This window comes from Solanum stenotomum, chromosome 8, assembly GCF_019186545.1.
Source record: "Solanum stenotomum isolate F172 chromosome 8, ASM1918654v1, whole genome shotgun sequence".
Classification (NCBI taxonomy): Eukaryota; Viridiplantae; Streptophyta; class Magnoliopsida; order Solanales; family Solanaceae; genus Solanum; species Solanum stenotomum.
The window spans coordinates 2,146,013-2,173,754 of NC_064289.1; the positions used below are offsets into that span (position 1 = coordinate 2,146,013).

The 27,742-nt window shown below is 37.5% G+C and overlaps 4 protein-coding genes and 2 long non-coding RNA genes across 6 annotated transcripts; 2 read left to right on the top strand and 4 right to left on the bottom strand.

Moving 5' to 3' along the window:
- The first annotated feature begins 717 nt into the window (after positions 1-717).
- Positions 718-1,423, top strand: LOC125874697 (uncharacterized). The gene is made up of 2 exons (XR_007447293.1): positions 718-940; positions 1,145-1,423. It is a non-coding gene; the product is annotated as an uncharacterized LOC125874697 (long non-coding RNA).
- A 611-nt stretch (positions 1,424-2,034) lies between these two features.
- Positions 2,035-5,315, bottom strand: LOC125872298 (pyruvate decarboxylase 2). Its single transcript, XM_049553009.1, has 6 exons — positions 4,845-5,315; positions 4,303-4,466; positions 2,757-3,407; positions 2,567-2,684; positions 2,311-2,499; positions 2,035-2,219 (listed from the first exon to the last, which is right to left on the bottom strand). Exons 1-6 carry the CDS (start codon positions 5,313-5,315, stop codon positions 2,049-2,051), a joined length of 1,764 nt encoding a protein of 587 aa, XP_049408966.1. The 3' UTR covers positions 2,035-2,048.
- Positions 5,316-6,350: 1,035 nt separating this feature from the next.
- LOC125874286 (ran-binding protein 1 homolog a-like) lies at positions 6,351-9,893 on the bottom strand. The gene is made up of 4 exons (XM_049555138.1): positions 9,667-9,893; positions 9,418-9,569; positions 9,175-9,300; positions 6,351-6,904 (listed from the first exon to the last, which is right to left on the bottom strand). The coding sequence occupies exons 1-4, from the start codon at positions 9,819-9,821 to the stop codon at positions 6,672-6,674; spliced, it is 666 nt and encodes a 221-aa protein (XP_049411095.1). The 5' UTR covers positions 9,822-9,893; the 3' UTR covers positions 6,351-6,671.
- Positions 9,894-11,409: 1,516 nt separating this feature from the next.
- On the top strand, positions 11,410-13,907 carry LOC125874691 (uncharacterized). The gene is made up of 2 exons (XR_007447292.1): positions 11,410-11,497; positions 13,782-13,907. It is a non-coding gene; the product is annotated as an uncharacterized LOC125874691 (long non-coding RNA).
- Positions 12,652-21,462, bottom strand: LOC125874689 (DExH-box ATP-dependent RNA helicase DExH12-like). The gene is made up of 4 exons (XM_049555686.1): positions 21,288-21,462; positions 18,135-21,112; positions 16,157-16,546; positions 12,652-16,042 (listed from the first exon to the last, which is right to left on the bottom strand). The coding sequence occupies exons 2-4, from the start codon at positions 21,087-21,089 to the stop codon at positions 12,863-12,865; spliced, it is 6,525 nt and encodes a 2,174-aa protein (XP_049411643.1). The 5' UTR covers positions 21,090-21,112; positions 21,288-21,462; the 3' UTR covers positions 12,652-12,862.
- A 1,113-nt stretch (positions 21,463-22,575) lies between these two features.
- On the bottom strand, positions 22,576-26,459 carry LOC125873077 (ERBB-3 BINDING PROTEIN 1). The gene is made up of 10 exons (XM_049553941.1): positions 26,298-26,459; positions 26,073-26,199; positions 25,721-25,805; positions 25,461-25,610; positions 25,007-25,160; positions 23,670-23,885; positions 23,430-23,566; positions 23,218-23,309; positions 22,941-23,123; positions 22,576-22,833 (listed from the first exon to the last, which is right to left on the bottom strand). The coding sequence occupies exons 2-10, from the start codon at positions 26,161-26,163 to the stop codon at positions 22,778-22,780; spliced, it is 1,164 nt and encodes a 387-aa protein (XP_049409898.1). The 5' UTR covers positions 26,164-26,199; positions 26,298-26,459; the 3' UTR covers positions 22,576-22,777.
- Positions 26,460-27,742: the final 1,283 nt, after the last annotated feature.

A 27,742-nucleotide genomic window follows, 5' to 3' on the forward strand; every position in this document is an offset into this window, starting at 1 on the left:
TGAAAGTTGAATTCTATATAGGATTTGGATTATACCTTTGAGTGACGATTAATCAATATATATTTATTATGAATTGATTGGAGTTGCAGATTGCAAATCAAAGAAAATTTATGAATATTTTCATCTATTATATGTTTTTATGAAAATATTACTCCTTATTTGTTTGTTAGAACGCGATTGACGGGATGAAGATTTTTGTGTATTAATTTGTTAATATTATATACTATAAAAAATTGAACAAACAATAATATATATTTCAATAAGGCATGAAAATTAGGTTGGAGACTAGTAGAAAGTAGGTTTTTAAATTTATGTGATGTTTCTCTTTCTTGGAGATGTTGATTTTAGCTATAGCTAGTAAATTTAATTAACTACTAACTTATATCATTTCATTCTTGACAATCCATGCAGCACATTTTGATACTTTTTCCATTACTCTGATTCGTATTTTTATATAAAAGAATTACTCCATAACTTAATGATCGAACAATCTTTTTTCTTTGTTATCATGTATGAGATCAAATAAACTTGCATTTGATCAAATACAAATGTATTAAAATATATAATTATGAACATTTATAGTATTTTCATAAAATGTAATTTTAACTACTCCTATATGTTTTTTGTTTTAAGAAAATTAATGAATTCATGTAGGAATACAAACATAAATTGAATGTCTAAAAAATAAATACTTCAAAAATTAAACATAATGCATATATTATGGTTACTTGGTGCAAATCCTACAGAGACTGGGCCCATTTCTCGGATGATTTGCCCCAAAGCCCATTAGTCATATCCACTCTTAGGGTTTCCTTTTATATTCCACCAGTCCTCACTTCCGTTCTCATCGTGCATCTTCTCTTCTTCATCGGTAAGTTCACTCCGGCCAGGAAGTAAATAGACTCCCCTCCGTCGTAGCTGATTCACCATGAGAGCCAAGGTACGTAGACGTCTTCGTCTTGTTTTTTCCCTTTTTAGATTGTAGTTTTATACAGACGGATCTAGAATTTTAAGTCGATTGATACAGAATAATACTCACTACCGATTTGTGAATCATGCTCCATTGCTGAAGCTTTACATGTACTACTTTTTTTACTGCGATTAATATGTGTTGGTGCTCACTGGGCATTTTTTTTCATTTCAGTGGAAGAAGAAGCGTATGAGGAGATTGAAGAGGAAGCGCCGAAAGATGAGGCAGAGATCTAAGTAGAATTGTACTTTGCAGTTCTTAGCTTTTGACATATCTCCGTCGCTCTAGGTTATTGCGTTTTTGTCTTATTTTCATTGTTTGCAGTTAAATTTCAGTAGTTACATTGTTGCTAATGGCACCTAAACCTAATGTATTTCTGTTTCTGAGGTGTATTGAAACTCTGGGAGCCATTTTTGGCTCAAGTTTATGATATTTACTCCTTAATTACTGATTCATCTTGATACGTTTTTTCTTTTACCAAATGGCGTATTGCTTGCTAATATTGTGAAGATGTGACAATGTCCCAAACAGAGTGAATTACGGACTGTTTGTCTTCTGTATTTGAAGGATTAACAGTGTTTGCTGCATACTGAAATAGATATCCTCCACTTGTGTTTAGCTTTTAGTGAAGTTGAACACAAGACAGATTGTTAAACTTGAAAAGTAATGCATTATTCTTGGTCATACTTTCTTCTCCAGTTCATTTTTTGAGCAATGAGTCTTTTCTCATATGGTAGTCTGCTAGTTATCTAGCTATATACAATATCAGAGAGGTTTAACAGTTTGAAATGCTAAATTTTTGCCTTCATTATCTAGTGAATCGTTTAGGCAGTGAGAATTAGAAGCTGACTCCTAACATTGAACCTTTAATTTCCAAAACCGTCTGATATTGAAGGGGAATTGTTGAATCAGCTGGGGGAAACTGTAAATAGATGGAGCCAGGTAATAGTCCAAAAATCCATTTTATTAAATGGTAATTAATTCTGATTACTGAGTTTAAACAAAGAATTCTAATACGGCTCTGGTGTTATTGAAGAAGTAGTAAGACGTGCTGGAAAAAAAAACTAATCTAGCAGACTCATTGAGGGTTTGGTGGACGTCCATTGGCAGAACAGACTCTAGATCCCCACTCAAGTAACTCTTTGCTAGTATCATCCCTGTGAACAATAACTTCAATGAAACATAAGCAATCTTTCTTCTCTCCAGTTGCAGTTGCAATTGCTTCTGTCAGCTCCTCTTCCGTCCTTACCTACAATCCAGTTATAAAACAATTTGAAAATGACGTTTTTTTGTTGGAAGTATGGATATGAACATTTCTATGTAGAGTAAGTAACACTTACCTTTTGGGTCCAGCAATTACCTTCACCATTGTGAAGTGCATCCACCAAACCAGTGTAGTTCCAGTTCTTGATCACATTATAAGGCCCATCATGGATTTCAACCTCAATGGTGTAACCACCATTATTAATCAAGAAAATGATAGTTTTTTGGTCACAACGAATCATTGTTGACACGTCTTGTGCAGTAACCTGTTATCCATAATTTAGTTCTCCACTCGAATAATAGTGTCTGGTATGACGAAAGTCATTTTGTTACCTGAAAACTTCCATCACCGATGAAAGATATGACACGTTTTTTGGGTACAGATTGTGCATAGCCCAAGGTAGCACCAACAGACCAACCAATGGAGCCATATTGCATCTGGAATTGATACCTGCAACACGAATCGTCTAATGACTCAAAATAAAATGGATACCAGTCTGTTAAGCTTTTATTAGTCACATACCCACATCCTTCTGGTAACTTAAGCTTCTGGCAATTGAACCAAGAATCCCCTGTCTCAGCAATCACAGCTGTATCAGCTGAAAGCATCTTCTGTACATGTTGGAACAGAACATTGACTCTTAGAGGTTCGTTAGGCTCCGGCTTTGGAGGAGTTCCTTCAGGAACAAAGATCCGACGATAGTTATCATAAGCAGTTTCGTTTTTCTTTACTTTCTTTGCTAGTTCAGATAGGAAATCTTTCATTAGGACACAACCAAATGCTGGTCCATTTCCAATTACAACTCTATCAGGCTGCACAATTAACGCCTTTTCTCTCTTGATCAAAAGTGAGTACCCAACAGAGCTGTAATCATTAAAAACCGGACCAGCAAACAAGTAAGCATCAGCTGATTCAACGATTTCCGCGCAATAGGATGTGCCTACCGCACCCCAGTAAGTGCCAATGAAGTGAGGGTGTTGTTCTGCTACTAGCCCTTTTGCTGATGGCATCATTGCCATGGCATAACCAGAAGAATCAGCAAGTTCAGCAAAAGCATCACAAGCTTTAGCTACTCTTAGCTTTGGCCCTCCAATCATGACTGGTTTTACTGCCTTGCTTAGAAAGGCCACTGCTGCATCCACTGCAGCTTCCAACCCCTTCTTGCTACTTAGCCTGTATCAATAAGTTCTAATTTTAAGTTGAAAGAACATTTCACATACAACAGTGGTGAATCCAAGATTTAAGGTCAGTAAGTTCTTCTCTTTATATATGTGCTAATTTCTTTTCACACACGCATATTTAGGCAAACCCACTGCATCTGGTCTTGATCCGCCATCAGGGGCGGAGCCAGGTAGGTAGGGTTGAGGGGTTCATCCGAACCTCCTTCAATGGGAAAATTACCGTCTTTATACATAATAATTAAAATTATTTTGGCTTCTTCGTGTGTTTACTTCATCATATTTTGAACCCCTAGTAAAAATCATGGCTCTACCATTGTTAGTAAGTATATTCTGCTCTTTATATATGTGCCAGTTTCTTTTCACATACACATATGTAGTCAAACTCATGTGTCAAGTCTTGATCCGCCATTGTAAGTTCTAAAGGTAAGTTAAAAAATAGCTCTCATGTTACCCTTCGGGGTGGCCCAGTGGTTTGGGCTTGGGACTTCCATGTTGGAAGTCTCAAGTTCGAAACCCCTTGCCAGCGAAAGCAAGGGGTTTGCCTTCTGGGTCGAGCTCGTCGCACCGGGCTTGCCTAGTGCGGGTTACCTCTCCTATATGGTTTGCGAGCTATTGTATAGGAGCGGGGGTTTTATTCTGTGCGCACCCAAAGGGTAGCGGCTGCGGGTTTCCCTTGTCATCAAAAAAAAAAATAGCTCTCATGTAACAACGACGGATCCAGAATTATGAGTCAATAAGTTCTGCTCTTTATATATGTGCCATTTTTTCACACATATATTCTCTGAGTTAGACACGATGGATATGTGAACTGCTACGTCTAGTGTATATCCGCCACTGTCATGCAAGTTCTTTATAAATGTAAGAATAATTGATAATGTAGCACATACCTAGGTGATAGAAAAAATGGAATAGGATCCCTGCTGAAAGTTGGATGAGGGGTGGCTGGCAAATTGCAACTGATACTAATATATACTGGCTTTCTTTCTATTAGAGCAGTAGAAATTGCTCTATCAATTTGTTCAAGTGCATCCTCCAAGTTATTTATCACAGCCTAACACAACCAAAAATAGAAACACGCAGTTAGTTTGATATGTAGGGAACTTTTTGCATGGTATTATTGGAGGAAGGAAATAGGAGTAGAATTTTTCCTTGGTTTGGATATAAGCATCATCTTCTATTTCGTGTTTGACATGGTTCGGCGTACAAGGGTCAAAGTACTTAATTTTCAGTGTGAATTTGGATATAGAATCTTCAAGTTCTTAGAAATAAAGTTTGTTTATCTAAAAACTACATAAAAAGTAGTACTCTCCGTTCACTTTTACTTGTCTAGTATTCCAAAAATAAATTCACTTTTACTTGTCAATCTTAACATAGTACATAGCAACCTGTAAACTTCAAATTTTGAATCCAAAACTAGAACTTAACTTACCTGATAACATGTAACAGTCTGAAAACACCTAAGTTCTTGGCTGAAATCAGGCAATCCAATAGTATGATGCAGAATTCTATTAGTTCCATAGTCATTAGTATTAGGACCTCCAACAATGCAGATAATAGGGAGGTTCTCACTATAAGCACCAGCAATTGCATTAATCACACTAAGACCACCCACAGTGAACGTGACAACACACGCACCAACACCCCGAGACCTCGCGTACCCGTCAGCAGCATATCCAGCATTAAGCTCATTGCAACAACCAACATTCTTAAGCCTTGGCTCAGCAATTAGGTGATCAAGAAGTGTGAGGTTGAAATCACCAGGCACCGAGAAAACATCCTCAACGCCAATTTCAACTAACCTTCGGGCTAAATGGCGCCCTAAGGTTGCGTCAGGGCTCGCAATAACGGAAGAAGAATGTGAGTTTTGGATACAGGAAGTGGTGCCATTTGCATTGTCCATGTTTTGTTTTTGAGGAAATTGATACAGGGAAAATGAAAGACATAAGGAAAAAATATATATGTGTGTGTAAAAATAAAAGAAGTCAATTTGTTAAGATTCGAAAAGATAGGGAAAATTGAGTGAAGAACAAGATAGTGGTTTCTTGGAGAGGTGGTCAGTTTTTTTTGCTTCAAATATTTCAAGGTACCCAATACAGGACGAATGTCTTGGCTTAATGATCGGGGTTACTATATAATTGTTGTACAATTTTATTTTTAAGTATCATTTTGGTCTAATATTTTTAGTGGGTAAATAACGTAAGAGGAAGAGGTTCAACTTCAAATATATAATCATATTAGAATTTTATAGTTAGGTCATAAACAGTAAATATCCTTCATCGATTTGTCTTGTACGTAGAACTCAAGCCTAGGAGTTATATTTAAAATGTTAATGTAGCTTTCTTGACGAACCATGAACAGTTTAACTACTGATATTCTTAAAAGGCGTAACAAGTCATAAAGAAAATAAATTGTATAAAACCAATAACTATATGCAGCTCATTAACATTGCCTGTAATCAAAGAATGGCTACACAGAAAGGTTATGTATTCGGTAATTACTACATATCTTGTTTTCTTTTTACGTAAATCAAAAGAGGAAGCTTCATTATCCGCTCACGAGCTGTTTCATTGAGGATTCCACATACGAGGTCAGTAGCTTATGACCAAGTGAACCTACGCAGTTTGAGACAACTCCACTCTTATACGTACATTGAAAGTAAGCCAAATATCCAGAGAACTCTTTAAATCAAAGTTCCAAGAGGCCCAAAATAGACAGCAGTCTGATCACAGTGCAGTACTGTGAGCAGCATCTTGTGTCTATATATCATACAAACCGAGTGATTTCCTTCGAAATACTCAACTGACGAGACCAAAAGAGAGCCTATTTCTCTTACCATGCCATTTTTTAAAATTTTAAAAATAATCAGCAAACCTACCAGTGGATTCAACTTCCCCAAATAAGTAATGAATTGAATTATATGGAACCAAGGACACAGAGAAAGAACAGCCTCAAAAAGAGGACTTACATAAACAACGTACAGTTGGGTATATAATACCAAGACTTACAATAGACCAACACAATACCTCAATCAAAGAACAAGACCCACCCTTGACGTAAGTTTCCCCAAGATGTTGAAACACCTCAGAGATGGACAAACAAATAACAACCTCCCCCAACCCCAGACGACCCCGCCCCAAAGCAACACCCAGAAGTAAACACCCCTTGCACTTGACCAGACTATACCCAAATTTGGTTGGCAAAAATGGAGGTGCTACAAACCTCACCAACTACATTTGGCGTACATGACATACATCTCTCAGGCTGAAGCAGCCTCTTCCTTTTTCTCTGCATTATCAGAAGGCCTCTCTTGTTTGACGTCGTCTTCCTTAACTTTCTCTTCAGTTTTTTCCTCGCTCTTCTCTTCTGGTTTCTTATCTTCGACACTCAACTTCTCAAGTAGGCCAGCAGCATTAGATGCATCCACATTTTCCTCTTTCTTCGTTTGTGATTCAGCAACCTCTTGGAAAGTCTCCATGAAGGTCTTGCAATCTAAGAATAAAAACATTACACTAAGACATCATTTTTGCTGAGGAGAAAAAAAAAAAAAAAACAGGCAGCAAAATAAAAGAATCAGGGACATGATCATACATACTATTAAACTACAACATCCTCAGAATCACTTCCAGGGCCCCTCTCAAGTCTCATCCAGTGTTTGACTTATCCCCAATCATGGGAAATTTTCTAATCCCTTGAACGTGTAATTAACTCCAATATGTTGAGTAAAAACTGCAATGAAGATCCAGTTCAGGAGTCCATACCCGGCTAGGTTCATTCCACGCCTTATAATCCAATAGTCCTAGTTGATAATTTATAAAGCACCAGTCCTCAAGTCCCTAAAGAGCAATCACTCTCAAGTAGGTAACCAAGCATGCAGCATTAACCATGATTCCTTTTACCAGTACCTAGGATTCTGGAGAGAAGTCCAAGATCAATTCACTCTCAACACTACACGGACCTCAATCAAGAGGATATGACCTAAAGGTTCTCAACAACTTAATAATAAAAGATCAATCACTTAGGTCATTGGCAGTTCCGGTTTGGAGAATCATAAATGGGGGCATTTTTAATGGGTTTCTGTAGACTGAGGTTGTGGTTTTGCCTTCTAACGGTGCATCTGATTTGCAGTCTAATGTTTTTGATTCAAAACCTGTGAGGCCTGCCATGACATTATTTCTGGAATTTGGGAATTTCGGAACTATAGCAGAAGGCAGAAACATGGAGTCTACCTTACATACAGTTGTCCCATCACTCCCCTCTCAGCTAATCCCAACCTCGCCTAAATCTTAGTAAGGTATAATATTGGTACTACTCGTATGATAGTATTACCAATTTAATATAATGAGAATAAAAACACAACCAAAATAATTGATAGGTATAAGATAATATGTATGTTGCCACTAAACAAAAATAATATACATGTTATTCCCTTACAGAGAGAAGTCACCTATCAGTTTAAGGTTTGGTTTGCTTTTCCGTCGTCAGCAAAGTCGTGGATTTACTATATAGGAGGGCCTAAGGCATGGAAGAGATCAGACTGGCGACAACCTAAGTCACAGGTGAGATGATCTTTATTCATAGCGCACAATGTTGAGCAGTAAAATTTGTACATCTATAATCTTGAGCCTGCACTTAAGTCTAGAATTGGAAAAGAATTTAGGGACTTATCAATTCCCTAGTTTCTGCAATCAACCTTAATAAGGATTTTACTCTTCCAAGTTCTATTCATGCTTCAACCACTGTTTCAATTTTCAAAAGGCAAGGATGTACGACATAGGGTATCTTAACTTCCTTGATCACTCTTTCTTGCTATTACCTTATATATATATTCAAGGAATACACACCATTAAAGCCATAACTAACATCTCATGTTGAGAATAGGTACCTCAGATATGAAATAACCTCTATTAAACTTCAACATCTGAAACATCAAGCCATTGGTTCTAATATAGACAACTTATATAGACTTGAAGAGGAGCAGAGCTTGCAAAATTCTATTTCCCTGTCCATCTAAGTACACTTCTACCCCCCTCCCCTACACACCCCAACTCAGAATCTATCAAAACATTTGGTTATCTAAATTACACCAACAAACTACCCAAAACATAATTTGGTGGTACTATAATCTTGCCTTGATCCATCACCTAATCCAAACAACAATCATAGCCTCATAAGCCAAAACTACTGGAACACCTTTGCATCCCAATTACGCTCAAGTAGATGAATTGCAGAATTTTACACCTCAGCCCTGAAGATCTAATCTTATGATTGTCACTACATTCAATCTTCCAGAGTGGAGTAAATGGTAGTTTCAACTGGACTAATAGTTTAAGAACTATCAAAACGAAATAAACCATATGCACACAGCAGAAGTGTATGTTAGTGTAGGTTTTCCAATCATAGAGACAAGCTTGAGTTGGTGACTAACAAGAAGAAAATGAGAAACTACAAAGCATACCTAAAGTACAGTAATTAACTGGTGAGCTTCTATACTCAATTGATCTGAATACTTCAGAAATCTACAACTACAATACGTGCACCCATTACAGCATTCAGTAGAGAATGAAATGTTCTCCAAACAAAAATCTAATGTTATAACCATAGGCACAAAAGGAGCCATTATAATGACTAGCAATTATGGGGCAAAGGCAATCACGACAAAAGGAAATTGCAGATTTTAGCTAATTGAATGCTTCATCTATCAAACAAGACCCTAGAATCTAGTAAAAATTAACCGAACCAGCAGATTCAGAAATTCTTACTCTCTAACGATGCAAATCTAATACAGAAAAATTCATCCTTCAATTCACCATCAGCAAAATCTGCGGCATGCCACACACAGGACTTCTCGTTTCCAGCATGTTCCTGAACTGTCATCGTCGGAATAACTGCATAGCACCGAATCAGAGTCCAAATCTCAGATCCCGAATCAAATGAAACACATAATTGAATAAAATAAACTTTAATCATGCAAATAAAGGTCACAAATCGAACTATAAACAAACCTAGATGATTGGCACAGATCTTAAGAGTCTTAGATTGACGCATAACAAGACGAACTTTTCCAGTTTCCTTATGCTTTAAAAGCTTAACAGTACCAGCACCTCTCTCTTTCCACTGATTTCCCTCTTTGTCGAATCGATAAAGCTTCGCTTTCCTGATACGATAAATTCACAAGTATTAAAGTTATTCATCATTCCTAGAAATCGAAGCAGATCGAAAAAATAAACACAATTATCAGAGAAATCAATTACAAATCGAGGATAGCATCTTCGTTCTCTTCGCCAGTTGTTACGGCAACTTCCTCGAGCCTGACAATCGGCGCAACGTGAGCTCCGGTATCTTCGTCATCGGCTCCAGCGGCTTCTTCCTCCTCTCTGTGCTCGTGTTTAGGCTCGGCGCTAGACATTGTTAACCGTACGGTTGCTGTGTTTCTTATAACAGAGGTTTTATTTATTTTTTTGTAGAAAGAGAAAAGATAGTGAGACGCCAGAAGAGGGAAGAAAGGTTTATATAAGAGTTATGGGAAGAAAGCGTGATGCTTACGCACATGATTTTTTATTTTATTTTTTTACCTATTTTATCATTAAGCCCTTGTTTAGTACTAGTAGTAATAAAATTCTCAATTTCTCATCTTAATTTATAAATTACCTATAGGTCAAGAGACTTAAAGGGGGGTTTAACCTTTAGATTTTTATTATTAATTTATTACGCTTTTAAAATTAAAATTTTCAAAAATATTGAAAACAGTTGACTACATGTTACCTCTTTTATTGATACTAATTTATGAGGATAAAAATAGAATAGAAATTTCGATTTGTCCAACTTTACATCTTATAGAATAAGCCAAACAAACAAATACAGAAAATAATAAAATACCTAGGTCTCAATTCAAGAAAAATATAACCCGATATGTTTAGTTTCAATCGTGAATTTCACTTATGAAGATGCATCCAATAATTATTGTACCATAGCCCATAGGACACGAAATTGAGTGCACACATATCGAAGTAATAATTTTATAAAAATATAACGTTGTTCTACATGAAGAGAAAAGAGAAAAGCAGTTGCAGAATTGAAACTGAAGTCTAGCTTTAATCAAAAAGGAAGGAACTGAAAGCCACATAACTAATCACTACTACATAGGAGAAGTTGTCAAAAAAAGAAAAAAGCTACATCATTCTCTTCAGCCATTGCCTGTTTAACATTAAGAGTAAAGTTGTATTCCTTGTCACAACCCAGATAAGAATCGCACATGAAATAGAGTGTGTAGTACCTTGTTCCAGCTTCAGCAGGGGCAGCAAAATCCAGCTTGACCTTAGCTTTCCTTTGGAGGGTTATAACTCTCGTAATTGGTTGCTCATTGTATCCCCGACAACAAGCCACCATCCTTCCTCTTTTGTTCCGGGATATCTAGCTATGCAATAACAGGTCCAACTTCTGTTCTTCTACGCTCAACATATCGCTTAAGGGTTACCTGCACACTTACATCGTCTCCAGCACTCACATTATCACTGTCCAGCACATGATACTTCAAATAAATGTCTGGAAACCGGTTACAGAACCGGGCAATATGTCGAAGCTGAAAGAAAGTCCGACATTTGCAAGAGCACACGCTTCTCATCATCTTTCATCTCCACTAAATCAAACACTGTCTCTATACGATTTTCTTGGCACTTGTTAACCAATTCCTCTGTCAAGTGTGGAAGCTGGAGAAGCATCGAGTTACGATGCCACAACCCCTGTGTCGCCATCTGGCTCACCTCCATTGTTAGAAGTGCTAGACTAAGCCAACCATTACTGGAAACAACATCAACCATTGCTTGAAGCAGCCTAGTAGCAGAAAGAAGCACCTCTCGCTGATCAAAAGCAAGATTTCCAACCACCATTCGCCTAGAGAGATGGGCTTGTAAAAGAGCATTTGCCTTGACATGAGGATCTGTGTATTTCGGATTCTCAAAAGAGAATGGCAGATCATTAATCAATCTTTTTATCGATTCCTCTTCACCTGGCCGTATTGGCAGCTGTTCAAACTCCGATGCTGACGCCAATATTTCCAGCAAGCCCTTCAAATTTGTTTTGGAGGTCACAGAAGAGCTAAAACGCTCTATTGTGGTGTGACTGATATTATAATATGACGCTATCATACCGAGCAGAAACACGATTTGAAGGTTGTTGTTGAAAGGTCTCTCAAAAAACCTTGTCTTTCAAAACAATACTGATCACTGATGAGCAATTGAATAATTCTCTCAAGCCATCCTATTTATAGAGTTGTGTTTTTTCTTATAAAACCAAATAAAATTACATCTCAAATCCTTTTTTCTAATAGGAGTTGTGTTTTTAGCCAAAATCTAACTCCAAATAGAATTACAGCTCAAATCCTTTTTCTAATAGGATTGAAAACCAAATAAGGAGAAAAATTCCAATCCTTCTCCAAAAAGGATTAGGCCATGGGCTTATGGCTGAAACATGGCCATAGCCCAACACTGTAATCGGTTCAGTTTCAATTGAAAACTCTGACGTTTCACTGTGTTAAAATCCGACCCAGGTATGTTTTCTTAAATACTTAATCTACATATGTGTTTTCTCAACTCTTTATGAACAGATTCTAAGACTGGGAATTTGCACTACTATTTATGGTCTCTTGGTTTCGCTCTTATGCGAGCTGTGTTCAACACCAGTAATCTTCTATTTAGATTGTTGATCAATATTTTTGCTGTTTTGAAGTAGTACTGTGACATGATCCTCCAGCTTGAACTTCATTTTTTAAAAAGAAAACTTCAGTAAGTCTTATTAGCATGTTTCAGCATGTCATTTAGAGATCTGTTTTGCAGTGCATATGAGTTATACATCCTTATATGTTTAGCATCTTTGGCTGGCCGAATTGGTTTTAACCAAATGAGTACGGTATGCATTTGTATTTCTAATAACTTTCGATATGCATTTGAATATCCATTCATCTTGGCGTGCGTCTCTCGCTTGATTAATTATGCATCCGATTAAAATCAGAACAACAATTAGTGTAATTGATTCAGAAATTTAAGTATGGTAATGTTATTAGAGCAGCTTCCTCATTTGTGCTATATTTGGGTAACTTTGATTTAGTCCTATCTAATTGATTAAGATACCTACTGCCCCCATTCAAGAAATAAGGAAAACATAACAAGACATGTTTAGTTTCAATCGTCAAAGTTCAGCAACCATTCTCTATCAGGGCATGAGCAGAAACATTAAAGTAATTGAAAAACCAAGTACATCCATTTTCAATTCATACTGAACAAGTCCTCCTAAATAAGGATAACCGAAGCTATAAAGCAGGTGCAGCAGTGAAACTGAAGGATCTAGTACCAACTGAAAGCCGCATAACTAATCACCACTAGATTGTCTACAGAAATAGATAAAGCACTTGGGAAAAGTTCTCAAAAAAAGAAAAAAGCTACATCATTCTCTTCAACTGTCATCTTCAGCCATTGCCTCTTTAACATCAAGAGTAAAGTTGTATTCCTGGTCACAACCCAGATAAGAATCGCACATGAAATAGAGTGTGTAGTTCCTTGTTCCAGCTTCAGCAGGGGCAGCAAAATCCAGCTTGACCTTAGATTTCCTTTGGAGGGTGACTCTCTTAATGGCCAGTAATTGGTTGCTCTTTGTATCCCCGACAACAAGCCACCATCCTTCCTCTTTGGTTTTGGGATATCTAGGTGCAAAAACAGGTCCAACTTCTGTTCTACCTTCAAGATCTCGCTCAAGGGTTACCTGCACACTTACATCATCTCCAGCACTCACATTATCACTGTCCAGCACATCATACGTCAAATCAATGTTTGGAAACCGGTTACAGAACCGGGCAATATCCAGAAGCTGCAAGTCTGACATTTGCAAGAGCTCACGCCTCTCATCATCTTCCATCTCCACCAAATCAAATACTGTCTCTATACTCCTCCCTGGATTTTCTTGGCACTTCTTAGCCAATTCCTTTGTGAAGTGTGGAAGCTGGAGAAGCATCGAGTCACGTTCCCACATCCCTTGTGTCACCATCTGGCTCACCTCCATTGTTAGAAGTGCTAGACTAAGCCAACCATTACTGGAAATAACATCAACCATTGCTTGAAGCAGCCTAGTAGCAGAAAGCAGCACCTCTTGCTGGTCAGAAGCAAGATTTCCACCCACCATTTGCCTAGAGAAATGGGCTTGTAAAAGAGCATTAGCCTTGACATGAGGATCTGTGTATTTTGGATTCTCAAAAGAGAAACGCAGATGATTAATCAACCTTCTTATCAATTCCTCCTCACCTGGTCGTATTGGCAGCTGTTCAAACTCCGATGCTGACGCCAATATTTCCAGCAAGCCCTTCAACTTTGTCTTGGAGGTCACAGAAGAGCTAAAACGCTCTATTGTGGTGTAACTGATATAATAATATGACGCTATCATACCGAGATTCAAAGGTGAAAGCAAAAATTCATCCTCAACAGTGACACATTTACTTGCCTCCAAGTCACTGATGGTATTCTCCACTAGCTCCGACAGTTGGTCAGACAGATGCCTATGACTAACACCCTGCAGATTGTAGTAATTTGGATTCTGTGTCAGCCTTCTATACATGAAGGTCCATGTTAGGTAATCAACAGCATCCTGCTTGTTCTGAATAACGCCAACCACCACCTCAGCATTCAAATTATCATGGAGATAATGTTGCAGATGGCTTTCAACTGGGAATGCTTCATACAAGAACTTCTTGTAGTAATCCTTGCGTGGTGCATGGCAGAGGATAACACACTTCCCTGAGCTATCTACAAGAGGTCGACTGGCATGGCCCATCATCTGCAACAAATCAGTAACGGGATAATCAGTGTGTGCATTTTCCCTACCATCATAATACTGTGTCCCCATGACCACCACCAAATGTGCAGATAACGGTACTCCCCAACACATTGTACCGTTCATCACACACACTTGAATCCATCCAGTTTCAAACAATGTCTTCACTATATCCTGATCAGTGGCACTCAACCCCTCATGCAAGTAGCCCACACCATACTTGAGTGTCTCTTGCAGCATAGGTTCATTGATCCTTTCCACGAAAGGTTCCAGCTCTTCTGCAGATCGTAGCAGAAATATGGGTGTGTCTTCGCTGTCCATGCTTGAATAAGTCATCAGATCTACAGCAGTCAAGCGAGCATGCTTCCTTGTGGGAACGTACACAAGTGCAGGTTTTCCCTTCCTTGCATGTTGGACTATTGCAGTATATGTGGGTTTTGTCATGGCTTGCATCCTAGCTTCAAAGTTAGCAATATCAACACCTTGAATGTGTATTTCAAGTGGCACAGGCCTTACCCCAGGCGGAAAGTTGAAGAGCCCATGAGATGTAGCCCCAATCCATTCTCCCAAATCCTTGGCATTAGCTAAGGAAGTTGACAAAGCAACGATGCGGATCTTGTTCTCAACCTGGCTTGAGATATATCTCATCCGAGAGACGATCACCTCCAGGATTGGGCCACCTTGACCCCCAATCAGGTGCAATTCATCAATAATGAAAAGACTGACTTGCTGAACATGCTTACGTTGTTTCCAGCGACGAGACAAAGCATCCCATTTCTCAGGTGTGCTGATAATTAGTTGACCCTTCTCCAACAGCTTCAGATCACTGGCGGTCTCCCCAGTTAATTCAACAACCCTCATTCCCAGATGGTCCCCAAATTTCGTTTTCCAATCGTTGAACCGCTCCTTAGCAAGAGCCTCTAGTGGAGCTATATACACAGCACGAATGGTACTATCAGGTCCTTTCTGATGATTCCTCAATATGGCAAATTCAGCACAAATAGTCTTCCCACTACCAGTTGGAGCTGCAACCAAGACATTGTCATCTGAATTGTACAGCACTGTGAAAACCTGAGTCTGAACCGGATTGAAATGCTTGAAATCTTGATAAAGTGCTTCATATGCTGGATTCCTCAATGCAGTAACTGGCAGAGGTTGCAAGTCTAGTAACTCGGTGGGAGGAGGATATTTCTCTGGCAAAATCAGATGTCGGAAAGAGACGGGTAAAACAGTCTGGGACCCTAGCCATTTGTCAGAGACAACCCAAATGAAATACTGTGGGGGCAGTGGCTCATATATTGGGACTGTGAAGTTCAAAGTATGGTCCTCATCAATATACTGCTTCTTCAACATGAAATATTCATGATGAAGAATAAACTCCCCATCATTATCTTCAACAATTATCCAGAAAGGTTCTACATAACCATGAACCTTGTCTTCCCATTGGAAATCCGGTGTAATCGTCAATTCAACCCTCAAGACTGACCGCGTAATTGGTTGAACATGTGCAGCAAGGTTCAGCTTTGGGAACTGATGAATGAACTTGTGTAATGTCCTTCCCATCTTTGGGAACCGGATAAGCTCTCCCAATTCTTGTGATGAAAGATCATAATAACGCTCCCAAGCCAAATCTTTCTTCTCCAACTTCATCAAGATTTCATTTGGTATGCCATGGAATTGGCGAAGTGGTGTCTGTACACTCCACATCCTCTTGCTTATCATTTTGCACCATTTTAAGGCCTTCTCAGCTAACTGAGCCCATCCCCTTTTCAGAACAATCTCAAAAAGGGCTCGCATCAGACGTGCAGCACTCTGCAAAAGCAAATAACTAAGTTAGATAATTCACTATCAGATAACACCAAATCACAAATGATTAAAGAAATAACAAGCAACTATATAGGAGGTTATTTATACAACACAACAAACCTGAGTGATATAAACCATGTCGGATGACAGGGACAACCCTTCAAGCTTCAGCCGTGAAATATACGCCTGCAATAGTACATTGATCTTGGCACTAGGTTCCTCAAGACTCTCTTTTATTGGGATAGGAACACGATCTAGAAGCTTCGCCAATTCCATTTTCTCATCTTGTCTGACTGTAACATATTTGAATTCCTCACTAAGAGAGAAAAGCCTGCAAAGTTCAATGTCACCCATCGTAGGCTTCAAATGCTCATTGTACGTGGAAATTGTCCCGTGAGTTATATAATAATAACTCGCAATGCGACCCAGGTCAGTCACCTGGAAATATCCACTTTTTCTGTCATACTTGACCAAGTTATTCTTGTCCAGCAATATAGCAGCAGAATGTACCTGCAAGCAAGTATTTCAAACTCTGAAGGAATTATCGATGCTTTTCAGCTAAGATGGAACAAAATACAATTTGAATGTCAAACTATCAGTACAATAAGACATAACAACAATTTCAAGGATGGAAGAAATACAGCACATATGTTGGATATTACTACCATTGATTATCATAGAAATAATTATATTGAAGGTTAGTCTCTGCTCTGTTTCATTCAAACTAATGGAAATTAGCTCTCCATATAAACAACTAGCTGGCATCAACTCACCAAGAACGATCTAACTACTATAAACTAAACATTAACATAAATACTCACTCAACTATTGGACATTACTTTTTTCCATGATTGGCATCAATATTCACGGGAACGCAAGATTATTAATCATGGAGAATCTGAGCAAGCCATTTGAACAACATTTAGCAATACAAAAATATGGTGCAACCAAGAGAATATCATAATATGAGTTTGTCAATTAGATCGTCGCAGATCTTTAATGAGAATTGAGGTTGTAGAGCAATAATTACTGTTAAATATGGTGAAGCAAATTTGGCGCACCAATTCAGTGTATGTGCCTACTTATATAGGAGTTTGAAAGAATATATGCAAGCTTGGTCTGAATTCCAGCACCATGTCAAACTAAATGATGGCAGCGGCTGCAGGATTCTTTCTGGACAGATTTTTGGTTGGGAGATAGAATAATTAATGGACAAATCTCCTGTATTGTGTAGCTTAGCTGTAAGCAAAGATAGTACAGTTGCCAACTGTTATACTGACTCGCGGTGGCATTTAAATTAAAGAAGAAACTTCATGACTGGGAAATGGATGAAGATTAGCAAATTTCTATATATTTTGGAATCTATAAACCTTGATGTGAGCCGGCTAGATTCCCAGACTGGAAAGCTAGTCAGGATAGAACAATCTTTGTTAAAAGCTGGTATACTTTCTACAGAAACAACCAGACAGGTGGAACAAGTCTTGGCCTTGGAAAATGTTGTGAGAGTAAAAAGCATCTTCTAAGGTTTTCTTGTTTTGGTTGGACTGCTGTAAGGAATGTGAGTTTAGCTCATAGAATTTTACAGGAAAAGGCTTCTCCCTGTGCAGTAGTTGCTGGTTTTGCTCAGGAAACGATTGGCCATCTATTTTTCCTTTGCAGGCAAAGGAGACAAATCTAGGATCTTTTTCTTAATACGAAATGTGCAGCAGATGATGTCTCAACATGTGAAGAATTTACTGGAGGCGGAGTAGAAGAGCACAAAAGATGAAAACAGATCTGGAAAGCAATTCCTTTGTGCACCATATGGACAATTTGGTTAGAGAGGAATAAGAGATTCTTTCAAGGACACAAAAAACAAACACATATCATTTGTAAAAAATAAATGAAATTTATGTTTCTGGTGTAGGAACAAGAAGATAGAAAATTTGTCTCAGTACATGTTGACTTTCAGAGTTCCTAGGGATGAAACAGTGATGGTGAAAATGTAAATTTTGTTCTTTATATTTTGCAATGCCTTCTTGGCACTATTAATGAAACTTTTATCAAAAATAAAGTAAGGAAAGAAAGGAACAGCAAGTGGAATATATGTAAGACTTACCAAGTCAGCACGCCTTTCCTCCAAAGCATAATCAGTCTTGAGAGCATCAGCAGGTAGACCATAAAGTGTGGGATTCCGTACCATGCGGACATAGAGGTAAGTATACAGGAGCCATTTACATGCTTCCTTGGCATTCAACACAGTCCCAAGGACAATCTCCGCATTTAACTGATCTGCCAACTTGGAGATAAATTGACTTTCTATTGGCAGCTGCTGATTCATCAGGGACAAATAATATTGCAATTCGCTGTGGCCCGTTAATATGATTCCTTCACCATAGGTGTCATACTGAGGACGTCCAGCGCGACCAAGCATTTGCATAACATCAAGAGGACTGAGTTCAGTCCATGCTCCTTTCTCAGGATTGTAAATCTGGGTACCTTTTATAATCACAGTATGTGCAGGTAAATTGACACCCCATGCTAAAGTGGCTGTTGAAACCAACACTTGCACATGGCCATCAGCAAAAAGATCCTCCACAAGTTGCCGATCAGTTCTAACCATCCCCGCATGATGAATAGCAAAACCATATGGTAAAAGATCTTTGAGATCATTGCTCTTCACAAGCTCAGTTTGCGACTGTAGAAGTTCCCGAGTTAAACTGTCCTCCTTCAAAAACTTACCAAGGGTGTCATTAGCAAGTGCAGTATCCCGTATCGCACGAGCTGTCTTAGATGTTTCCTTCCTTGAATGGACAAAAATAAGCACCTGATGCTTTCCTGCAATACTAATCACCTTCTCATAGCAAACGTCATTCATCAACTGGAATCTCTGCAGTGGCTTCTTAACTGTAATTCCAATATACTGCTGAGCCAACGGAACAGGCCTATAGCTATTGTCAAAATGGAAGAGTCCTTTCTTCAGATCCACTCGCAAAAACACAGCCACGTCCTCATAATTTGGAAGAGTTGCTGACAATCCAACAAGACGAATATGCTCTTTGGTGGTTTCGATCTGTCGAATAGTTCTAGCAATGATACTCTCCAAGACAGGACCTCTGTTGTCATGCAGAAGATGAATCTCATCAATAATAAGAAGTTTAACAAGCTGTGTATATGTGCGATCGCCCGACTTTCTGGTTATAATATCCCACTTCTCTGGGGTAGTCACGATAATTTGAGTCTCTTCAATCTGTTGACGAGTTAATGTTTGATCACCACTCAACTCCTTCACTGTGACACCATAATGTTCCAAACGCTTGGAGAGATTACCAACCACTTCAGCAACAAGGGCTTTCATGGGTGCCACATATACAATCTTATAGTTGTTGTGGTTGAATGTACCATCATCTTCATTGCGGTTTAGTGCAATTTGCTGAAGTATAGTGAGCATAGCTACATTGGTCTTCCCGGCACCAGTTGGAGCACAGAGCAAAATGTTCTCCGGAGAAAAAAGGGCAGTCTCATATACTTTACTCTGCACCCTGTTCAATTGGGTCATCCCACTGAATGCTGGTCGAGCCCACTCTGGAATGGAGGATATCTTCACAAGCTCTTCACCAGGGTCTAGTGGCCTTGGCTTCAATGCTGGCACGTGAACTTCCTCGTACCCCTTCTTATGATTCCTGTAAGACCCCACTGGAAGCTCACATTTCTTATTTGCCATCAACAAACCGCCTTGCTGAAATGCAAGGCTGTCAAGATCAAGAAACTGACGCTGCCCCATTAACCAACCATTATCAAGATCTCTATCTACAAGTGCCTTCCTTTCTCCATCACCATCAACACCAGACTCATCTTTAAGACGCCTAGCCTCTTCCCTAATGCTTTTCTCCAGATTCTTCTGCCTCTCTTTTGCAGTAGCCCTAGTAGCATGCAACTGTTCTAATATAGCCACATGATCTGGCCCCAACCCCAACATCTCTTCTTCAATTTTCTTCCTATTCTCTTGGTCTTCAGCCCTTGCAAGGCGGGTACACCATACTACCTTTAGCCGGTTGCGCAGAAGATATTTGATGAGACTGAACTTATCAAATTGGAGATGCACCAGCAGCTTTGTTTCTACTTCACGATCATCGCCTTCAGCAAGAATTTTAAGAACCTCTTCAGCAAGCTTTTGGCTCTGTTGGGGATCGATCTGCTGCTCATAAGCTTGAGAGATCTTTCTTTGAAGCCAATAAGCATCTATGTCCTGAACATTCAAGGCCATTCCCTCATCGGCCTCCCGCATCTCATCATCATCAATGCCACTGCCCATCTGCATAGCACCAGAAGCACTGGCTTCCATCACATCATCGTCCTCCTCTTCATCATCAGGTACCACATCAAGATCACTCTCTTCTTCTTCTTCTTCATTCTCCTCAAACTCAACTGCTACACCGACATCATCGTCAAGACCATCATCGCCGTCAGCTGCAGCAGACGCTGATGCATCGCCACCATCCTGATAGTCAGTAATGAGTCGCCCAATTGACACCAACTGATCAAACACCTGATTCGATATAGGATTTAACAGCTTCTCAATTTCCTTTTTCTTTTCAGGGTTCTTGAAGTTATCATTTTTCAACACCGCCAACATCTCGTCAGCTGCTCCACTCACAATGTTGAGAGGCTGTCCCCCAAGTTGCTGCTGAATCAAGCTGAGCATAGCCTCATAAGCAGCCCTAGTTTCCTTTGTTTTAGGCTGGTAAACACCTTCCTCACTCGAAGTAAGAACACTTTCTTCCTGAAGCCGTCTCTTCTTACTTTGCCTAGTGGGCTCAGAGACAAGTGGTTCCCGCTCCTTCTTCTTCCTAGCCTTCTGAAGTTTCTCATCCAACTCTGGAGGTCTACCCTTGTAAGCTCGATCACCAAATGATTTAGGGTCAATTTTTCCATAAAGAGACTCAGGTTCACCAGAGGGTTCATGAGTATCTCGGGGACGAGAATCAGTAGTTAGAACAAGACTTGAGTTCGCTCTGTACTCATACTGTTTGAAACGTGCGTGTGCTTCTGCACCACCGCCCAAATTCGACATATTTCAGTCGAAAATCAGAAAACCTAAAATTCAAAAAAAAAACTCAACTACTCAAATCAGTCGGCTCAAATAGCTAAACCCTAAGTACAACTACAAAATTCAAAAATTGACAATACAGTTGGGAAAACGCAGATACAAGTTCAAACGAAAAACAATAACAGCAATAAAGACGAATCAACAAAAAAGCTTTGCACTCACCGGAGTCAAAGAGAGATTCGAACGCTTCCGACTATGCCGCAAGTAGAAATAATACTATACACTAACTGATTAGTAGTAGTAATATCTAGGGCTCACAACCGACTCGAAGAATCGGAGGACAGTAGCCGCCTCTAAGGATTGAAGAAGCCGAGTTTGTATGGAGTTAAAGTGTTATTTGATTGATGCCCTACCGTAGTGAGCCTTTGAACTACAATAAAATCAATTCTAGATCTACAATTACCACACTAATTTTTCCCTCTAATTATCGATTTTTGGGCGTTTTTTAAAATTAAATAAAATAAAATAAATAACCATGTGCATATTACATAGAAAATCTCATGCAATTTGACATATAATTTGAGAATACAAATATTAGTAAAAGTATATTTTTACATGTATTATGTCTTCTTTTTATTATTTTTCATTCATTTGACATTAAATTTAGATCATGCATCGCAGAGCTTAGGACTTATCTATAGGAAATAGACTCTAAATAAAAGAAATTCATTGCAGGAGCGAATCGAAAACTAATTAAAGATGAACAGCCTTTTACTATATCAAATACAATTCAAATTGATATAATTATTGCATAATTATAAATTTATGACTAATATCATAAAGTCATAGACTCATAGTACAACTATTACTCATAGTTATAGCAAAGTAAAAGTATTTTTAAAATATAAATGGCTTTACTTATTCATTATACAAATTTAAATTCAATATATTTATAAGTTGTTATCACAATGAGCCTCGTTCAAAGATATGGTAGGTCATTACCATTTTGTAGTGATCTTCCTAGGCACTCCAACATTTTTTTTCCTAGATTACCCGAATTCACAATCGTTAACATCAAATGTAAATTAATTGATAAATGGTTATATAATTGTGCAATGATTTTGAATATTTCATGAAGATGTACCAAGTACAAATTTCTTCAATCAATTCGGTTATTAAATGCATAGATAGCCACTTAAACCTGACACATTTTATAAAATAGTCATTCAAATTTGCATAAAGCAAAAAGACCTGGTATCCTATTAACTTAAGGCTTTAGCATTTCTTGATGAAGAGCTGATTAAAAGGTGAGATTCTTCTACTAAAAACTTTGAAACATTTTTTCTAGTAGAATCAGAAAAATGATTGTTATGTTTCCCATTCATGTTTGATTTTACTGAAGCCAGTCCATATTTGTTAATATCAGAAACAAAAATGTGATCTTTCTAACTTCAAACAAATAGAGAAGAGCACAATACGGACTTATTGAAGGTTTAAAATTAAAATGATGAGAGAATTTTGAATAGCATTGAAAAACCTAAGGAGAACAACTTAACATGAACGGGTACAATAATTGTCTTTCATAACCCCACAAAGATGAACATAAGCAGCTCAACGTGACGAATCGACTCACACTGAACCAATAGTTTCAGTAAAGTTGATCGATCAAAGCACCTCAAAATTGCAAGTATGAAAGTTTTGGAGCCACTTCACTATCCTTCCATAGGCTCAGCTTGAGATGCCTCTTCTACCTTGTCACCTTTCTTTCCTGCTCATGCAAAGGGGGTAAGATATCAGAATTCAAAAGTTACTGGTAAAAACAAGTTGTGCAACATCGATTCAGTAAATATATTTTGCAAATGCATTTTGAATTACCTTTCTTTTTCTTCCCACCACCTTTCTTCTTAGTCTTGGTGGGAAGGGCTAGCCAAGCCTTGATTTCAGGTTCATTCTCTGTTGTCTTTGTAGGCTGAAGCTCCTGGAGCGCATGAGATGTTACCCTATCGGATCCATTGGGCATTAACAGCACTGTGAACTTAATGTGAGCAACCAAATCACCTGCGTAAGCAACAAAAGATGATGAAAACGAACAAGGGATATTATCGACAAAACTTACATCTAAATTTTGAATACTGAAGAAAATGGTACCAACCAGGTTTCTCATGTAGAACAGGATATGGCTGCAAAAGCTCATGGTTAACACATTCAACAAGGCCCAAACGAGCCCTCTTCTCCTCCAAATCCCTGCTCAAGTAAAAATAAGAGAGTAAGTAAACAGCATTCTCTGTGAAACCAGACATCACTATTATCATGAAACTTCTAAATTACTACAGTTGAATATGAATTTTGAGAAAATCATCGGACCTTGCGGTAAATGGCATGATAGGGAACTTCTGACTGATTTCACTGAAGATGAACCTTGAGGCTTTCATCTTCAGGTTATAGCTTTTGTCCACAGCTCTCTTGTAGATGGTTGTTTGTTTCTCATCCAACAACTTGGGCTGCAAAGATTAAGAAAGGCCCATGAAAATAAACTGTGAGATTCACGAAGAGAACTCGTAATATTAGATATTCAGATGTCAAAGGTGTAATACACATCCATACCTTTCCATCACCAGTGCTCGTCACGATATCAATGGAGTAGACCTCATTCTCTTCAAATTCTGCTTCATCTACTCTTGTGTCAGGATTGGACACGCTCAATACAACTTTGTTTCCATCAATAACAAACTGTTTCATTTGATGGCTCAATACACCCTCGACAATCTTGCAGTCATAGGCAGCAGCAACTTTCTGAATAGCTTCTGTTACATCCGAGTTCTGCAACGTCCAAGAAACTTAACAACACAAATAATACACAAGAAGCCAAAGAATAGATATAAGACAAAGAGCATCCTGACATCTTCATGCCATGACTATAATGGCCTAAACAGCATCTGTATCCTAAACACCTACTCTACCTTGTGTCCTTGTCCACATAATCATAAGGAAGACAGCCTCACAGTAATCTGAGGATTAAGAACACAGTTGAAACAAATAGAAAAAGACCTAACAATTTACAAGTTCACACACATAAAACATACTACTTTTTATATAACACTACCTAAGATGATCTATAACTCCGGCATTACAGAGCATAACACTCAGTTAAGTGGATCTCATGCAAGTCAAAGACTAGTGATTGAGGTACATATCAAGAATTTTTTCAACAAATCATGTTACTACATATCAAATTTACCAAGCACTAAGAGAACGAAAATTTAATTGTCAAAAAGAAAAAAAAACAGCACTAAGAGGCTGGAAATGCTAGACCAGTGAAGATCAAAATAATCATACGGTTGGAGGAAAAAAAAATGCATTGCAAGTAAAATTTGTTCACATCCAACAATTATGTCTCCAACTATATTGTTTGAGGTTCCTCAATTGGAAAAAAGAAGCATCAATAGCTCCTTCACTTCCTAAAAAGACCCACCAACCTAAGGATGTAACAAGTAGTCACACAGAAAAACACTTACAATTTACCAACTTAAAAAGGTCCTATGGTTTCTTTTAAATAGGCAAAGGTGAGAATCATAGCATTAGCTGAAAAAGTTACAGCAGAGCAGGTTTTTTAAGCAAGAGGAAATGTTGCACAAAGCAAAGAGCAGCAAAGATTGAAGAAAAAACATGCACATCAACACCAGATCACTACCACCATTTAGAAACTAGACTGACGCTATTTGGTAAAATTACTTGAGCTAACAGAAGTACCCACTGAGGAATAGCCAATGGGAAACAAACAAAAAAACTATAGGAGTAAGAAATAAATATAATTCAATTCCACGTAGAAATCCCTTAATTATATATAAGCAAGATACAGAAAGAAATATCAGCCAATACCTCTAAAATGACATGTAATTAGTTGGTGCATCACAAAAAAAAAACATTTACAATGACATTACCTTCTTCCCTGGTCTTACAAGTCTCAAAGCAACTTCAGCAGCTGTATTAGCAGCTGCAATGACATCAGCAGCTCTACCAGTAACTGGTCCTTCGTGAAGAACATGTGTATGTCCAACTACTGCAATAAATCCATCAATGTGACATCCCATATCACTGCATCAAAAAAGAACTACATGTTACTCACAAAACAGTTTATCTCATTTCACAATACAATCAAAAAGGGTCACAGCAAAATCCTCTGAATGCATTGCCTAGTTAAGGCCTAAAGTTAGAATTTGACCTGGACAAAAACCAAATTATTTATGACTTAAAGTTCCTGCTATCAGCACTTGATGCTAGAATTCAAGCTTAGCTCTGTGCTGAGAGAATTTTCCTTTTTTTCTTCTAAAGTGGGCTTCTGGAATCATGATAAACAATGAAAATCACCTCAAAATGATGTAAACCATTACTTACATCTTCAATATATCACCTTCTTCCACTACTGTCTCATCACTAGCCAATGGAGAGAAATGGCACACGGTGTTATTAACTGAAATACATGTTGGAAATGCAACACCTCTCTCAATCTTCTTCTTCACATTCTTGTACATATTTCCAGTTTGCCTGCACAACGATTTATTCTTCAATCAGTAAACTTAGCAGACACCATTATTCCTGATATACAACGCAAAATTACATGTGTTGAAAGTATAGAAAACCCAAGAAGTACATACTCTTTGATAAAGGCATCCCCTTTCTCACAAAGATCAACTATCTTTACTTTTGGCTTGCATTCGGACAACACCAACTGCAGCGCCTCTGCAAAATCAAAACAACAAAACTTAGTGCTTCATACCATGAACCTAGGTTCGACTATGAATATGGCTTTTCAAATACACTTTAATCACTGTAATTATAAACAATTGAGATTTTTCTCCACCACAGGGAGTAAACACCAACAGACTTTCAGCTATCAGATGCCACAAAAGTTTCAACTATCAATCAGAAAATCAAATAGGCTATGTAAAAAATGCATAAAACATCAAATTAAAAACCCAAAAAAATAAATAGCGAAAGGGGATTAACTGTTAACAATTTCAGCGGCGCTCTTGTACTTGGTGACGACCTCAGGACTTGTGAGATCCAATTCTTTCTCTTCTCTCTCGTCGTCCGACATAGTTACCAAATAGCTATTAATTCAAACACACAAATTCTGCAGGAAAAAACTAACACAGAACAACGGAGAAAAATGAACTGATAAGAGAATGGCGACAGAGAAAGAGGAATAAATGTAGAAAAACGAAAACTTACCGAAGCAAAATTGGGATTTTGCGATGGAAGAAAAATGGAGGCAACAAGGGTTTGGAAGCTAGGGTTTTTAGTGAAGTTAAAGGTGTATGAGGTGATAAAAAGGAGACAAAGTACTGATTTTTTTTTTCTCTTTCCTAATGGGCAGTTTATGCCTTGTTTGGCAATGTTCATGTGAGTAGTATTATCAATTGGTATTTTGGTTTGACAAAAAAAGGAAGTTCTTATTTTTTAAATTTATTTTGTTATTATATTGGAAGGATAGCTATATAAATGAGGAAATAAAAAGTAAACAAAATTCTTTAATGAAATTGAAATTCTAGAGGCAATCAATAATTTGTAAATTTTAAATAAATTAGAGGTAAGTGTGAGTTTTGTTTGTGATTTGTGGTTTTGAGATTTTTTAAATTTTTCAATGAACCTCGTAACTTCTTTATTTCATAAAATAATGGAGAAATTAAGCAAATACCCCATAAAAACAAAATAATTATAAATATATATCCCTTACATTTATACTCCACTAAATAATTATACTATATACCCCCAAACTATGTTAAATCAATATATATATATATAGTATTGGTATCATTAAGGCTGATAGTTTCGCTTAATCGAAATCAGTATATATATATATATATTGTATTGATATCATTAAGACTGATAATTTCGCTTATGTGATACTAAATCAGTATATATATATTGTATTGGTATCATTAAGATTTATTTTTGGAAATTACTCATTAGTCAATGATACTATAAGAGTATGTGTATATTTTTTTTGGTATCATTAAGGTTTATTGTTCAGGAATTACTTATTAGTCAATGATACTATAAGAGTGTATATATATTCATATATATTTGTTGTATCATTAATGTTTCTTGTTCACACCCTACTCATTCATATATATTTGTGGTATAAGGTTTCTTGTTCACACCCTACTCATTAGTCAACGATACTATAAGAGTATATATATTGTTATGGTATCATTAAGGTTTCTTGTTCAGAAATTACCCACTAATCAATGATACTATAAGAGTATATATATATATGTAGTTAGTTAGTTAGCTGTGATATTATTAAGGTTTCTTATTCACACCCTATACTCTTTGCTCATTTGTAAATGATATTGTAAGAGTATATTAACAAAGGGTATCTCTAGTAAAGGAAAAAAGAAAATAAAAAAGAATAAAAATAAATAAATTATCAAATGGTATCTCTAATAAAGGATAAAATGAAAAAAATAAAATAAAGAAGGAAATAATAAAAATTGTTACCAAATGGTATCTATATCAAAGGATAATATGAAAAATGAATAAAAATAATAATTAAGAAAAGAACAAAAGTAATTTATTTTATTTTCTTAAAAAGACAAAAATATAGAAAGAAAGAAAAAGATAAAAAAATGACAAAAATATTATCAAATGGTATCTTTAATAAATGATAATAA